This window comes from Passer domesticus, chromosome 2, assembly GCF_036417665.1.
Source record: "Passer domesticus isolate bPasDom1 chromosome 2, bPasDom1.hap1, whole genome shotgun sequence".
NCBI classification, from domain to species: Eukaryota; Metazoa; Chordata; class Aves; order Passeriformes; family Passeridae; genus Passer; species Passer domesticus.
Window position 1 is genome coordinate 25,843,191 of NC_087475.1, and position 16,755 is coordinate 25,859,945.

The following is a 16,755-nucleotide window of genomic DNA, read 5'->3' on the forward strand; positions in this document are numbered from 1 at the left end:
TCTGGGACAAGTATTTACTTTTATCCTTAAATAACTCTGGTTTCTCCTTTCATGCTTTTTGGCACATGATTAATAAACCTTTAGGTATTTAGTGAACGTGAAAGTCACTATAAATTGTAGGATAAGTTCAAGAGCTTCCACAGAGAATGAAAGCAAATTGCCAAGTTTGTGGGAATGACATAATTTTCATCATTCAGTACAAAAAAAAGAATTTTAATTGTCCCATATAGAGAAGCATTATAAATGAATATATTAATGAGTAGCCATACATACGAGGTGATTTTAGGTCTTTTCACACTGAGTGTTTGATGGCAAATCTGCTTCAGTTTACAGCTTGGTTCTAAGGGGGTGGGAGGAGTCCTGTCATTTGGAATTACTTGGCTGTATAGCAGAGCACATGTATACTGCAGGGCTGGTGGCTGAGAGCATCAGTGTTCCCAGCTGGATAACTGCTGGGTCTAACAGTTTTTGTGCTGTGTGTCAGCTTAGGTCTGACGTGGGGTGGGTAGGCAGGGGATATTAACTAAAAGGGTTTTACTGTCATCCCTGAATGTGGTAAGGAGATTTTTTTTTTTCTTTGCATATGTTTGGCAGTTTTAAGACTCTATTTTATTTTTAGATTAGCTTCTTTGAGGGGAGTTCCACTGCAATACAGAGCAAATCCCCTCAAAGATACTTGCATTTGTGTGCTTATGGGGCTGAGCTGCTCTTCATGGGCTGTTAGCTAAAGCCTCTGGCTTGCCAGGCTGTCTTGGTACTGGTGATGAAAGGGTGATCTGCACCTGGAGTCAGCATGATTGAGATGGCATCATGCATGGGCTGTAGCTGGGAGCCTGAAGAAGCCCTAAATTGCTCAGGAGAGGCTGGTATCACAGGGAGTGTTCTGCTTATGATGGTGCTTCCCTGGTCAGCTCTGGTGTCCATGGGAATTTTCCATAGCTGGCCCTTAGCTTGGCTGACAGGGCTTCTCCTGGAGAGGTGTTTGAGACTTGAATAATTTATTCTTAGCCTCAGGTATCAGGTAGAGTTAAATTATTCATATATCTTTATTAAAATGTGTTTGAAACAGGATCTTGCTTTTAAAATAAAGGTAGAGCTTTCAGTAGGTACATTTTGGTGATGCTTCTGTGCTTTTGTTTGGGGCAGTTCAGTTGACAATTTCCCGTTTTATAGCTTGGATGCAAATTACTCAAATGCTTATTTGACATTTGCATGTTAGAGAAGCCTCATTATTTTAAAAGCATGCAGAAATAGACAAACCAAAGCACCAAAATGTTCTGGTAAACACAGTCTCACAAGCATTCTCAGTTGAGTGCACAGTCAAGTGTGAGAGATGAAAAAGAGATGCTGCAAATCTTACTTGCTGTTTCTGCAGCATGCAGCCTGTTGCTTTTGATTTTCTCTCACCTCATGTTTGCTCCTCTGTAATTGACTTAGAGAAGTGGCGGTGGTGGGAGGGAAGGCTTTAGGAGTGTGTTTTCTGTCTCTCTGAGCTGGGCCAGCACTTGGGTAACTCTCAGGACTGCTGTTTTGATCTTGCAGATTAATGTTACCCTTCTAGGAAGAGCATGCATTACTGAGGGATGGATTCCCTATGGGTTATAGGAAGGATTTATTTTTATTAAGAACTCTGGTCTCAAATGCATAAGTATTTTTATTCATTAACAGAAAAATATAATTTGTTTTAAAAAATTTTCTGGGCGTAAGGTAAGTCACTTCACTAGTACAGTGTTTTGAATCTCTATTTTGAGAATGAGTGTAATGTCTCACCTCTGGAGTGTTCAGCTTTTGATTGGTCACTTGTTTTCACAGAGTTCATTAAATCAATATTGAAACTTAATACTGCTTTTGTTTGAAAGTGCGTATATGGTTTGGAAATGCCTGTTTACTGATTTTTTTTTGCTTGTTTGTTTTTTTAATTGCAGTCTATGACAACATCTTGTTTCTAAAAAATAAATTTGAAAGTGCAAATTTTATTAACTGACTTTCTGGTTCCAGGAAAAAAAATGGCAGTTTTTCTGCTTGCCCTCAATGAGGCTAGAATTTCATTAATTGTGAATATATTGATTCTTTGCCCGTAGTTTCAACTACAGTTATGTATGTTTCTCAGTGAAGCACCATTTTCACTGTATCTTGATAAATATTTTAAAGCAGTTTGTTTGACCTCTAGTGTTGAGCTGTGAAACTGCACCCCATTGACCTCAAAATATCTTTTATTTCAGAAAAACCAGTCTCCCCCAAATCAGGTACATTGAAGAGTCCACCTAAAGGCTTTGATACATCTGCAATTAACAAAAGTTATTACAATGTGGTGAGTGATCATTTTTTCTTCCATGTGAGCTGTTATATACAGTAGAATGTAATTTAACTAAATGCTCTTATCTGCCAAAAAAACCCAAAGGCAGTCTTGCCAGGAAGTACCAAAACTAGATATGGGTATTGGTGGATTCTCATATAAACAAGATCATTATTTAATAGAATATCACACGTGTGGATTCTTAAACATGGTGCAAAAATTATAGTCTAAAGTTAGTGAATGATTTGCATTAATGTAATATTATGCTCCTGTTTTGCTAGTTGTTAATTTCCTTTTTTTCTCCCATCCTCCCATGTGACATCCATGTTCCCTAATCTCCATGAATTACTGAAATTCTGCTGTGTTAAACTAATTAAGTATACTTTTGTCCTTTTTGTTGAATAAGAGATTGTTTTAAAATGTTCAATTTGCTTCCTTTGTACTGATGCTTGCAAATCAACTCTGTTGTTACCTTAAGGAACCTCTCCCTTATACTCTGGATAGGTTTCACAGCAAGGCAGAGTGAGCCTTTAGCACACCCCCAGGAATTCTTAACCTACTACTCAGACCTCTCCTTAGTAGATGCATGTAAGAAATGTACCCAACTCCGTATTTAAGTGTGTTTTAACCATGTTGAGAATAATTTGAGTAGACACATTGGGAAGCAAAAAAGCATCTTACTGTTTTTGTTAAGCACTGCTCCCTGCTGGTATAAAACCAAACCACAACCTTTCTTTTCTTCCAAGCAGCTGTCATGGGTTTTCATTTTCTATCAGTTTCTAAGAAGGATCATAAAGCATCATTTTCTGTTTTCGTCTTGTGTGGTTGTGGCATGAATGGCACCTGGAAGAACAGAGGTCTTTTGTCTGTAGTCCCTAATTGAAAGCTGTGAAGCAGCCTCCTGCTCCTCCATCTGGCTCTGTTCCTGCCTCTGCCAGTAGCTGCAGTTCTGTGGTGAAGGGAGGGCTGCAACTCTTTGGCTACTGCATCCCACAACTGCTGGTCACAATGGGAAGTATCCACGTAGGCACACCCTTCCCTCAAACTGCAGGAAGTAATGAGCTTGCTGTGGTATATCCAGTGATAAAATAGTGGATTGATTTTATTTCTTTTTGTTTTCACTGTATCTCTTTATAGTGTTTTTTTCTTTAAGTTATTAAAGTGTGTGGATGCAAATTTGAGAGGTAGAAGTGTACTTAAGTGAAAGTAAGAGAAAGTAGATGTTGAACTTGTTCAGGCACCTAAGTTATACCATACAATTTTGAAATATCACCTTTGGTTTGTGTGATTTTTATAATTGCTCCCTGGATAATCTTTTCTAATCGTGGAGGCTCAAGCTACTGTACTTTGGGAAATACAGCTGTGGCTGACTTTTAAAGTAGTTTAATTAAAAAACAAACAAAAACAAAAAAAACCCCAAACCCTAGTGACCATCATATATCTACTCTTAGGATTAGTTTATTTTATATTTTGCTGAGGTGCAACTTTTCTTGGTGCAATTAACCTGATGTAATGAGATGCCAACTGTTTTGACTGCTAGTTACTTAATAACTGTTGATGACATTGTAGGGGGTGAAAAGGACCAGTTCCTAATAATATACAAATATGTTGTAAATTACAGCACTGACCCTAGGGTGCTGGTCTTAAGTCTGTCTGCAATGAACTGGATAATTGTCGTTTGCAGATTTTTCCACAGTGTGGCAAATACCCCTACTTTTTTTTTTCTTTAAGTCACCATTTTATTCTTCTGGTTTAGAAAGAGAGGCTGTGCTCTATCTTGCCCGTTGTTTCAGAGAAGTAAGACTGCACTGCTGTGTCTGAAACCTAAATTCAACATGTTGATGTTTAGATTTTCTTTAAATACTTTTTTGTGCTTCTGATGGCAAAATATCTATAGAATGTTTTCAATTTCTATTAAATACGTAAGATTTTTACATGTTTTGCATGTAGATAAGACAAACAGCAAACCCATTCACTGAAGTGAACTTCTGAGTTGAGTTTTTCTTCTGTTTTAATATCTGAGCTGCAGACAGGGCACTTCCCTGTGCTGTATGTCATTTGTCTGTCCTGATAATAAAGCTGAGGGAAAAGCTCTCTAAAATCTCTAAAAAAACTTTTGGCAACTAGTAGCTGAAAGGATGTAGCTGGAGTGAAGGAATAGATGTTAAAATCTTTGTTTAAGGTTCTCTTGGCTACTAAGCTTGAGTTGAGACTGGTACTCAGGGACTGTGTACTATTTTTGGGTTGTGGCTGTCCCCACATGCGGATGTGCTCGGACTCTGTAGTCATCATAGTTATTTATTGCTGCTTACCCCAGGGAAGGTTTTGTGCAGGCAGCACTTAAGGATACATTTTTTGGACTGAGGACAAAATCAAAGGGCTGTTCAGAAAGTGATATGAGAGGCTCCCTTTCTGAGAGGAGGATTGGGATAGGCTAAGGGCAAATACATTAAAATAGGAGACTGCTTTCACCACTTGCCTCTGCTCTTCTCCCCCTTGTAAACATGTTCTTTATTTCTGTGGATTCACAGCTCCGTCTGGAGTTCGTGAGACAAATCACATTCCTTCTAGTTTCAGTGTGCTTAATTATTACTGCTTGCACTACATGTTGCTGAGAAGACAGGCATTTGTTATGTATGTAGATTTGGCCTGGCTCAGGAATTCAGGTTAGTAGAGAATGCTGAGGTTTTGTCCTCTATAAAATGATACAAGTCTGTAGTAGTGTGTAATATGAACCAGACTTGTGATGAAGCATTTTCCATGTCGAAGTAATTTAGTAGCCTATTACTGAAGAAGTGGGTGTACTGTTGCATGTTATTCCCTGAAGACAGAGCAGGCATTACTCTGAGTTTTATTTTTGCTTCAGATCCCTTGAGAGTTTATAGCTCTGTATCCAGAATAAAATCAGGTTCTCTCCAGATTAGGTAGCTGTTCTAAAAGCAGGTGAAGAAATGGGCAAATTTCTTCACAGTTTGGTATTTGGATGACCTTGTTTCCTTTTAAGTGTTTGAGAAGTAGTAGAAAATCAACACTGCTTTTGAGGTCACACTTTTAAAGTTGGATCAAGTTGTCTACTGAAGCTCATATAAGTTTTTGACGCCCCTCAAGGTATGGTATACTTGTGCAGTGCTTTACATTGCCCCTCTCAAGGGCCTGTTTTAAGGAGTTCATCATGCAAATTCTTGTGATCCAGGAAAGTTACATACTGATCACAGTTACATACTGATCACAATTTGCTCAACGATGTGCTATTTTGGTTAAGTGCCATAGTACTGTGATAAAATGTCAGTGTGCTACAGGACCATGTCCAGGTGTATCGCTGAACTCTGCCTTTTCTCCCACCAATTTGGAAGGCAATCATCTTCTTGTAGGTGACTTTAAATCCATTTTTGGGTGGTAGGGAGAAGGCTGAGGTTTTGTGTGTCAGAATTGTTAACCGTGCTAGAAATTTGTGTGCCATGTGATTGAGAGAGCTGGTGCTCTATGAGCTGAGTTGTGTGTGCTGCCTTTCATCAGTGCTGCGGGCTGCAGGGGCTGCCACTTCCATGCTGCTCTTTCGCTGCTCGGGCGGATCTGTGCAAATGTTGTGGTGGAGTTGTGGGAACCAGGTCCTGGAGGTCGCATGGGGTCTTGCAGCAGCCAGAGTGCGCAGAAAGCAGGAAAGGGAAGAAAGGTGATTATTAGATCATGCGGACGAGATGTGGATGAGAGGAATGTAAGGGATTTCTGGTGCCAAAATACTGAGTTGCAGTAATGACTACTTGTCACTTCAAAGCACAGTCCAATAATCCTCATAACTTCTCAGTGAGGTAGGTAAGTCAAACTGGAAGAATGCAAGATATCACAGAAATTACATTTTAGAGCTATGTAAGCAAGGTTTCTCTTTAAAAAATGCATTTAAACTACAAAAAAAAAGTTTTATGCAGTGAAAACTACTTGTTAAAAAGAAATGGTAATAGATTTAATATGTTCTGAGGACTGTTGAAACTGTATATCTCAAGTACTGTGTAGCATTGTGAATTACTAGAATAAAAAGATGTATAAGTGTATCTGGTACTCTGCACAGGTTTTGTAGCATAGTTTTATTTACAGTGGCATTAATTTCCCTTTTTCCACTAATTGTCAGGTTATTAATTCTAGTTTTTAAGGTTTCTTGTTATTACCTCTCCCTTCCCTTAAGTCTTTTTCCCCTAATCCCGTGTTCCCCATATGGCAAAGAAAATCCTCAAAGAAAAATCCAAACCAGCACAAGGAAAATAATGAGGTGTGTCCAACATGAAACTAGTTTTATTTCAAGCTTTACAGACAGCTGTTTATAGCACAGAATGGGATTAGTCTTTGAGAAAATGGGGTAGTGGTGCAGTCTTTCAAGATCTTTAGCAAATTTGTTGATTTTTATCTTTCATTGTCTTTTAATAATGTTTGGGTCTTCATCAGGACACTGTGGTTTTGTCCCTGGCTTTGTCTCCTTTTCCCTACTAATTTTTCCTGCCAGTGTAATGACTTTGGGCTGGGAGATTTTTGTGGGAAAAACCATATTGAAAAAGATTGGTTTTGCACTTGGTTTTGAACCTCATGGATGCCAAGTACTTTTATATTGGCATTTGAGCTATTTGCTTTCTTTGTTTGATATGTATGTAAGAGAATATGGAGTTAGTTAGTGCTATGATTGGCAGAGATATTTTATTTCCCTGTTCTAAATGCTCGAAAAACCCCCTTAGCTTCTAAAAAATTTGTGTGCCCATATTGTACTTTATGCTGTAATTTCCCAGTTAGTAGCCATAACTTTCCCTGTGACATTCTTCTGTCACAGTGTTTAGCAGAGAATGGAGACATTTTAATCTTCAGTTCAAGATTCAGACTTGCAACAAAAGAATGGACTCAAAAATGGTTTCTCTCTCTCTCCCCAAATGAATAGAAGCATTCAAGGAATAAGCAGAATCAGTGACACCAATGAAAGGAACAGTGAATTCTTCATTGACATACTGAACTATTTAAAGTTATTTCATCAGGTTTGCATTTAGGAATGAATGGCTTTTTTTATTTTCTAAGAAAGAGTATTGACTACAACAGTGAATAATGCACTCAATTACAGTTGTTCCTATAAATGCTGAAATGAGATATTACTGTAGGCTTGACAAATATGGCATGTAACAAAATGAGGTTTGTGCTGTGGCTGATTACCACTGACTAGCAGCAAGTTTTTGAAGTTCAACTCTGTTCACTAAACTGCATTTAATTCTGATGATTCTCTTGCTAAATAACTTTGGGAGGCAAAAAATAAATTGCCTTCTAAAACCACAGTAAAATCTTATATGATTATATTGGAGGATATCCTAAAGCAGACTCCCAAGAAATGGCTCAGTAAAATGCTTTCCTGTACATACTTGGGGTTTTTCTACTTGTCTGATTTATATTCAGCCAAAACCCAGGTGTGTACTGTATTTTATACATACCTGGCTTTGCATCAGTCTGTTGTAATTTTCTTATGGTGGTGTACTCCCAGTGCAAGGTTAGGCAGCACTATTTAAAAATAACGTAATAGTGCTAATTGTATTGGTAAGTTAAGTTGGAAATTACTTGATCTTTGTAAATTTGTTAATATTCAGATGTTCTAGCAGGATATTTAGTGCATCTGAACACTCCATGAGCAACATTAGTTGCAATGTGTTGTAATTGAGACTGAGAAACTGACACTGTTCATTTCTCTTGCACCTTCTGTTGTGTTTTACCATCCTCTGATCTGTATCTGTTCTGAAGTACATAGGGGGAATAATTACCCCTGCCTTTGGAGGAAAGCTCTGTGCAACTCAAATTTTGCAGCAAAATGTAGTAAATGTAGTGATAATCCTGTAAGCTTACCTTTTCTTTCTTTTTTTTTTTTTAATATAGCTAAAGGATCACTCATCAGTGTAGTGTGGTTTTTTCCCCCTGTGAATTTCATAGATGCATAGTATTCAATATCTGCAGATATTTGCATTTTTAAAGTAGAAACTCTTATTTAGGTTTTTCTCATGCTAAATAAATGTTAGTATGCTTTAAAGCTGGTATTGATATATCTTCAAAAGTACCAATTAGCAATTGTCATTTATTGTAGGTGCTACAAAATATATTAGAAACAGAAAATGAATATGCTAAGGAGCTACAAACAATGCTTTCAAACTACCTGCGACCATTACAAGCCAGTGAAAAGTATGTGAGTTTGTTCTGTGTTTTAAATTGAGATCTGACATGTATTGGGGAGGGTTAACATGGTCAAAATGTGGATGTCAGTGTGAATTTACCTCTGTGAACTGTGTAATTCTTGAGGCAGGGATTGCTTTTATTCAGTTTGCTTGCTGACTGAAACAGTCTGGTCCTTGATCTAAGAACCAGTAAGCATTTTCTTTTAATGCAATAGATAGTATTAATGCATAGTTACTCAATAGCTGCAAACCTAAACATGTTTTATTTGCTTTGGCTCCAGGTTAACCTCGACAAATACTTCATACTTAATGGGAAACCTGGAAGAAATAAGTTCTTTCCAGCAAATGCTTGTACAGTCTTTAGAAGAATGCACCAAGTAAGTATCATGCATACTGGATAGAGTAAATGCTAACATGCAAATATCTTCTATTAATTTACTTGTTGCACATTTTATTTGGTATAGATTTTTTTTTCCTTCAAGAGTTGTTGCCAGAGCAGCACAGTAATAGATGTTTGGAGGTCGTTTGTACAGATATATATTGCAATTACAAAGATGGACATTTTGATATAGTTTAAAAGAAGTTTTGGATTTTCATGATGCAAGTGCATACCAGTAGGAAAGTGGTAGTTTTGTTTTAGGGGCATGAATTTTAAATATTTTCTTCAAAATAAGAGAAGGAATGGAGGAACCTTATGTGATGGTGGAACAATGGAGAAGGAGGTAAGTGACTTGGATGAAGGACACTGTATGAGAATGCTTGTACTTGGTATTCTTCTAGCCTGAGCAAAAGTAGTCATCAAAGTGTGCTGGGAGAGATGTGCAGGATAGGCAGAAAGAGCAACCTGAATTAAATGAAACCCCTCAATGCTTGTCCTGCACCATATAGGAAGCATGGGACACAGAAAGGAGGGCATGAAGACACTAGTCTTCCTTCCATAATTTAGGCTGAAGTGGGAACTTGATATTTTTCAGCTTGTTACCTCAGCACTTGGGTGTGTAAGAAAGGTGACCATACTGTCTTTGGATTGTCCTAATAATTTTGTGAAACTCCACTGAAAGTGTAATTTACATTCCTAACCTCAGTTGTGTCGTTTTTCTTGCCTGTATTCTAGTTTTGTCTGACCACATGGTGAGCTAAGGCAACTTCCTAAAACAAATTTTCTTGGTTTCTGCCAAGTTAGTAATTTGAAGTGGTACTGAGGGCTTAACAAGTTTCAGTTTGCTGTGAGAATGAATTAATGTCTTGGATGGAGAAGAAAATACCTCTTTTGGCAACAGTGAGCTTTGCATCACCTCAGTATGTGTTGTTTTGACCTCTCCCTCCTCTCCCTGAGCTGCTCTGTGTGAAGAAGCAGCCTTGTCATGACGAAGGATAAGCTGCATCTCCACCAGGCAGTAACGTGTGCCTGGTACTGTTGCTGACTTCAGATCCCACGCCCTCCCACCACCTGCCTTCTGTCCCTCCCTCCCTCCTGCCTCTAGATAACTTAGACCAGAGAGAGGGGAAGGGAGGATGGTGTGTATTCTTGAACTAGACCATTCTTGAAATGGTCTGTCTGATGCTGTGAGAAAGAAAGTCATTCTGGCAAGTTTGACTTGGTCAAATGTCTAAATCTCTGAAAGTGTCCGTTTGTCAACATAGTCAAATGTTTCCTTTTGTTTCTTGTCACTGCTCTTTGTTGTCTCATTTGCTTGTTACCATGATTTTGTTTCTTTGTATCAGAAGTTAGGGAAATGAAATACTTTGCATGGAACAGACTGTCATCTTTTAAGTTTTTCTTTAAGGTGGTCTTAAAATGAGAGGAAAAGAGTATATACCTTTATAATATACCTTTAAACAAATATTAATGCAAACTTCATTTCAACCTGCAATGTAAGTTAAGTGATATCATAATGGGGCTTCAAGCTCAGAAAACTTCATTAATAATTCTGCTTGGCTTAAACTGTTTTAAAGCACCTTTTCATAATGTCCTTTATTTATTCTTTCTGCTAAGTGAAATGTTGCTGTATAATAAACTAGAGGAACCTTCTGGATACTAGTAGGTGGGCAGAGAAAGTGATCCCCTAGAGTTACTGAAGCATTATTGCAAACATTTTGTCTTACTTTCATTTCATAAATATGCTCATCATGCTGAGTTGTATTTTCAGTTTAATTTTGATCATAGCACATTAACTTGAGCGTACAGTATTCTCCTATTTGGAATCTAATCCACTAATCCATCATGATTCCCATCATGTAGAAGAATGCTTGCTCTGCCTTCTTGTTTTTTTCTTGTCATTTTGCCATGTTTTTTTGGCTGGTGAACCTGTTCTGTAAACTCGGACTAGCTCCCAGGCTGAAAATAGATTTATCATTTTATTTTATTTTTGGCAGAGAGCTTATAGTTCCATCATTGAGGCACTTCATATTGCAGCATCCGGTGTGGTGTTTTATTCTAACTTGACATGTCAGAATGACCAAATTCTGTCATCCTGCCAATTGTAATGCTGCCAGCCTACCTTGCTTGACAAATTCCTTTTCTTGGGCATGAGAATGAAATGTTTTTTAAATTCCACACCCACCTTGAGACAGTTTGTAATTTGAGTTCTCTCTTTAGCAAATCCTGGCATGTACTTTAGTGGGAGAAACTTGCCTGTGCTTTCCTCTTTTTTGCCTGCACCACTTTGGCTTGCTTAGTCCTCATGGTGTTAAACATTGGGTTGTGGGGTTTTTTCAGAACATAATGCTGTAATGAGTTCTTTGTGTGTTTGGGGGAAATGGTTGTTTAGATACTGTTCGAGTTTAGTTCTGTGCCACTATCCCACCCTGCCCACAGCCTTGAAGGACTTCTGATTCATTGGTAAAGGTTTGTCCTCTTGGAACTTGTTCAGGTTTAGGTTTTCCTATTTCCACCTTTATAACTTCTCTTCTTAAATTTACCAAACAAAAGTCGTGTATGGAATAAATCTAACTTGCATTGAGTGAGAATCTTCTAGCTGATAGGCTTCAAAGGTGTTTTTTTTTTTTGGCTGATCAGCTTCCAGTGCACATGGTTCATGGATGGAAAAGACAAGGCAGAGAGATGCTGTTGAAGCCTTCAGTTGTGAAAGAGCAGATTTCTGTCAGTGAAACATAGCAGGAGTGCTCTGTGCTCTGGTCTCCTGAAGACAAAAAGTGGTCCAGTTCTCTAGGTCTCATTCCAGGTCTGTGGTCCTGTGCCAAAGATCAGCTCTGCAGTAGTTCTCAGCAGAAGAGTTTCTGTGAACAAAGTCAGTGTCCATCAGGTGATCTCTGGCCTGATACAAATGATCTCTATTGAAAGTGTTGCTCTTTGGGTATTTTTGTAGCAGGAGAGTGAACCTGATTTGATCTCCTGCTCCAAAAAAGATTCTTTCATTCACCTGGAAGTAGATGCTGTCAGTCCATGCCTGTATTTCTCAGTAAGGAGGGACACATGACACACAGGCACATGAGCCTCCATGGACTGCTAGATATGATCTCCTGTAGCAAATTGAAGTCTTTTATGTAGTATCACAGACGTACCTCCTTACCCTGTAACAACCATAGCTGGGGTTTGTCCTCTTTCCCTCATGTCCCTGCTCTTGCAGTCACAGGAACTGTTGTCTTGTTCTGTGTCTAAGTGCAGGCAGGTACTTGGTGTTTGGGGATGATCCTGAAGTGGAATGGAATTTAAAAAAACCCCAAGCAACAAAAGCAGAGAGGAGAGGCTAGAGTGTGAGGGGGACACTATTTAAATCTAATCCAAAACTCATCAACCAGTGTTGCAGGTTTGGTTTTGGAGTGCAGATACAAATTAAGTCTTTTAAGTCCCAGTATCATCCTTTACTTTCGGTTATCATGAGTATCAACAGAAATAAGGCTATCAATATAAAGAGAATTTGATTGCAGTGTTTTTAGATAGCCTGAAAAAAACATGCATAGTTACTGATGTCTGAGAGCTCAGACAATTAGTGAAAGGTATGGTAGTGAGGAGGGTGAAAATTAGACTGAAGGATTGTGAATAAGTTGAGTAGTGACTAATTTGTGCAAGGAGTCTCTCAGAAAGTTGCAGTGGCCCCTTATTTCAGTAACCCTGTCAACTGTGAAGCCTCAGGAGATAATGTTTAGTTTTTTTACAAACTGCACCCTTTGGGGTTCAATAACGTTTACTTTTTATTCCTTTCTTCAAATTACCATGCACTGGGTGTCTGTTGTAAGTCTGGAGAAACAGAAGTGATAGCTGCTGGATGCAGCCCCAACAGGCAGACAATGTTACGTAGTTTAGGTGTAGTCACATGGTGATTCCTCTAGCATGTGTACAACAGCAGAGGCTTTGTTATGGTTCCTTTACATTTGCAAATAGAATCAAAACATGTATCTGGCCTTCTTTTAATGGAAGTTGGTATAACTTAGATATATGTGTAAATATTTATATGTGATTCCTTTTTAATTTAAGTGTTTAATATGAGAATAATGTTAGGATGATAACTTCAGAGTAAACTGTAAAATAACTGTGGTCTTTATGGAGCACATTAATTACTAAAAAGTTGATATGATGTGGTGGTAGGCATTAAGTTGTTGATTTTTTTCAGCAAGTAAAGAAGATATAGATAGTTTATCTGCTGAAAATAGTACAGCACTTGCAACTAAAATGCATGGATTAGAAAAGTCAAAGGGGTTGAGTTATCACCCCCTTACAAAGTCTATTAATTATCTTAATTCAACAAAGAATGTGCATTATAAAGTGGCAATGCATGTGCAACATGTGAAAGAGAATAATGTCAGTCTTTGACTTTGCTAAAAGAACAGCAGACTGAGAAGACACAGATGTCTGCTTGGTGCAAACAGCCATAATTCACCCTCCACCCCCATCACTACAGTATGAAGCGGGAATTTAACCATTTTTAGCAACTGTTTATTGGAGCCTCTTGCTATTTAATACTGAGTTATATGTCTTGAGTATGTCTTCAGAGTTTGAGACTTTGGCTGCATCTATTACTCAAAGAATGTATTATTAGCTCGTGCTAGATTTATTAAAGGGGGCCAGCTGCTTGGCAGGAAATGCTGCTTGGCAAGGCTGTAAGAATAGCATTCCCTCAGTGTGCTTGGTTATCCTCTAAACACCTGCAAAAGCAGCCACTCTATTGACTTCAGAATTTAAACTTCTTAAAAATAAAATATGCAGACTTAAAATATGAGCCCTAGCCTTTGACATAAGGAGTGTTGATACTGTGACCTGAGTGTGTCTGGTGTTATCTGGGGATTCAGCTGTAGATTTCTCAGTGTCTGTAATGAATGTTGCTCTCAAATCAGAGAATGTTTCCTCTGACTCTCATTTGGAACACCTCTACAGTCAATTTTTACTTCATTTTGGGTAGTCTTCCCATACTGTGCAGAGGGACTGAACAGCTTAACAGGAGACAGACTTACTGTTTTGGAATTTGGGGGAGTATTTCTTGGGAACTTTGAATTTTGACTTCTATGAGCAAACCTAAGGACTGGGACAAGATGATTGTGTTTGAACAGAATGGGAACATCCCCTGACTGCTGAATGATTTCTTTCCCATTGAAGTTCACTGGAGCATCTCTCACTTTTTTCTAAAGGGGAAATGCTTAATATTGATGTTTAGGAACTTTATGTACATGTCTGGGACAGCTACTGAAAATACTGACTTCTGTAAAATTTTTTTTTCAGGGAAAAAAGTATTCTTCCAGAAAGAATTGTTGGAACTAATTTTAGAATGAAGCTCTTTGACTGTGTTAACAGTATTTGCATCAAGTACTCATGAGGGCGCATTTAGCTTTACAGCTGAAGTGAAGAATGAAGTACTGGCTTTAAGAGTAGTTAAAAAGATTGACAACAACAGTCAAATTCCCCTGTCACATCTTGAAAAGAAGCAAAAATTCAGCATATTTATGTTAGGCAATGCAGCCTTTATGGAAGGAGAGCAAGTGCATGGAGAAATTGAAACATTTCATCTTGCACATGTTGTGCAGTGGTTCAGACAAGGTGTCAGGAATTAGTTTGTAATCTAGGACTGATGAAAGCTAGTGGCCCATATTCTGGTTGACTTCAGTGTGGGTTATGCAATTGGCTATACAACCTTCTGCTGAAGAGGCTTAGTCCTTCCAGTGGGAGCTGCTCTGTAGGAGAGTTTCATCTCTTCTGTTGCCCTTATGCTATTTCACAAATCCCAACCATGGTCTCCTACCAGCCACTGTGAAGAAAATTAACTCTACCCCAGCCAAACCCAGCACACAATATACACTGCTTTTCTGGGCTTTAATTTATTTCTCTGTCTGGTTGGTATTACAGTATTTTCATCTTTATTACTTTGTTTTTAGGTTGCCTGAAGCTCAGCAGAGGGTTGGAGGATGTTTTCTAAATTTGATGCCACAAATGAAAAGCTTATACCTTACATACTGTGCCAACCACCCATCAGCAGTAAATGTCCTCACAGAACACAGGTATGTTAACTTTGTGGTCTTCTGAGTCTGATACAAAAATGGATGTAGTATACACTTGAGTTGTAAAGCTGTGATGCCTCTTTTGACACGTTTGTTGTGGTAGAGCTTGTTTGAGAAAAAAGCCCTACACTTTTAAATAAAAAACTAAATGCCCCATAAAACAAAGCTGTCATGTGGTTGGGACAACTTTTCACTTTTGGCAGTATTATCAACTATTTGAGAGAATTTTTTTGATTGAAAGAACATGTGCTGGATTCTGAATATGTAAAACAATCTTTACTGATTGTGGTCTTTGTTTTAAAAATGTTGATATAAAAATGAGTTTGTGAAATTATGACGAAAACTGGCATGACTTAGGCTTCTTAGATAGTTGGTGCATTGTAACTTAGCCTTCTAAATACCTGTATATACTCAACTTCAAAGTGTATTTTATCCATGGTTTTGCTATTGAGTGGTATGAGAGAAGTGTGAGGTTTGCAAAATTACTATTTTCTGTAAGAAGTAGGATGTTTAGTTGCTCAGCTTTTGGACAGACCTTGAATTTCCTTGAGGGAAAAGTACTGAGGCCAGAATTTGATTAAAATAGTCAGCTTTCACCAGCTTTTGCTGTATACTTGTATTTTGACGACCCTTGTGCTGAAGCAGCTGTTAGTTTGGGGCTATTTATGCTTGCTTCTGGTCCAGGACAGAACCATGACTTCTTGGAGGGTAGCTAGAAGACAAATTCTCACAGCCTATATGTTCTTCTTGCTTCACACACCCCTGTCCTTTTTATCCCGTTGCGTTGGACTAAAGTAAAGATATTTTAAGTACTCTTAACACTTAGAAGACCAAGAGGATCACAATGGATTTTTTCCTGTAGTGTTAGCTTTTTTCAGGAACTCAGACTTCATTTTAACAGCAACATTGTGGCATGTTTGTGAGCTTTTACTCATAATGTTATGAAGACAAAAAGCCTTCTAGTTACCAAAATGCTCTTAACTTTCATATATGTTAATAATAATGATATTCCAACCCCAGCTGGAAAAATCAAGCTGCAAATTCACATTACAGTATAGGCAGAAAGAAGGTAAGTTTTTGTCATTAAAATTCAGCAAGATACAAATATTTTTTTAACCCCCGTGATGAAATCCCTATGTGTTTGCTTTCTTTCGAATTACCCTCTTAGTACCATTTTCTGTAAATGTTTTTAATACTCTTGGGATTAGATTTTTTTTGTTTGAGTCTTTATGCTCTTTTCCAGAGGTCTGAGATTTAACCTATAGATGGCAGATGACATCTGACAGCAAAGTAATCATCTACATTTTTTAGATTTGGGGGTGTCTGTAAAAGATTTTATCAGAACTCAGAGAAATGGTGATAGAAATGTGAGGAAGGAAAGCTGTTTCATCTGCAAATGGAGAAGAGAAGCATTTCTTCTCTTTCATGTTTCTTTTTGTGTAAGATGTCCTAAGAAAAATTCAGCTTCATGTCTCTAAAGTCAGCTTGACATCAAATCCTGGTGGAGACAATATAAGTATGATGGAGGAGTTCAGTAATTTAGTTGTGGAAGTTTGTTTGTATGAGATAGCTCAAGGGAAGAGAAGTTGAGATGGACATTTTTCTGTTTAATGCTATTGTGTTACTAGGCATGAGTCAACAGAATTGCATCCTATTCTTTCTAATTACCCCCATTTTATTATTCTGTTACCTTAATTTTTCTTGTTCAACATTGCTGTAGGTAGCAAGTTGCCTAAGTATTCTGCTTGAGACAGCTGCCATGAAGAAATCAGAAAGTGGCTTTAAGCAGTTCTGAATCTCTGCCTCTCAGAATGCTGAAAAGCG

The 16,755-nt window shown here is 38.0% G+C and overlaps 1 protein-coding gene across 9 annotated transcripts in view; it reads left to right on the plus strand.

Moving 5' to 3' along the window:
* The window catches only part of ARHGEF7 (Rho guanine nucleotide exchange factor 7), a 113,975-nt gene that overhangs the window by 55,989 nt on the left and 41,231 nt on the right, over positions 1-16,755 (plus strand). For all 9 annotated transcript variants that reach the window (XR_010355638.1, XM_064407825.1, XM_064407817.1 and 6 more), the window contains 4 exons: positions 2,223-2,311; positions 8,394-8,488; positions 8,763-8,858; positions 14,809-14,931. Coding sequence is in view for 8 of the 9 variants with exons in the window: in XM_064407825.1 (XP_064263895.1) it covers positions 2,223-2,311; positions 8,394-8,488; positions 8,763-8,858; positions 14,809-14,931 (403 nt within the window). In the remaining variant the exon portion in view is untranslated. The remainder of the gene's footprint in view (positions 1-2,222; positions 2,312-8,393; positions 8,489-8,762; positions 8,859-14,808; positions 14,932-16,755) is intronic.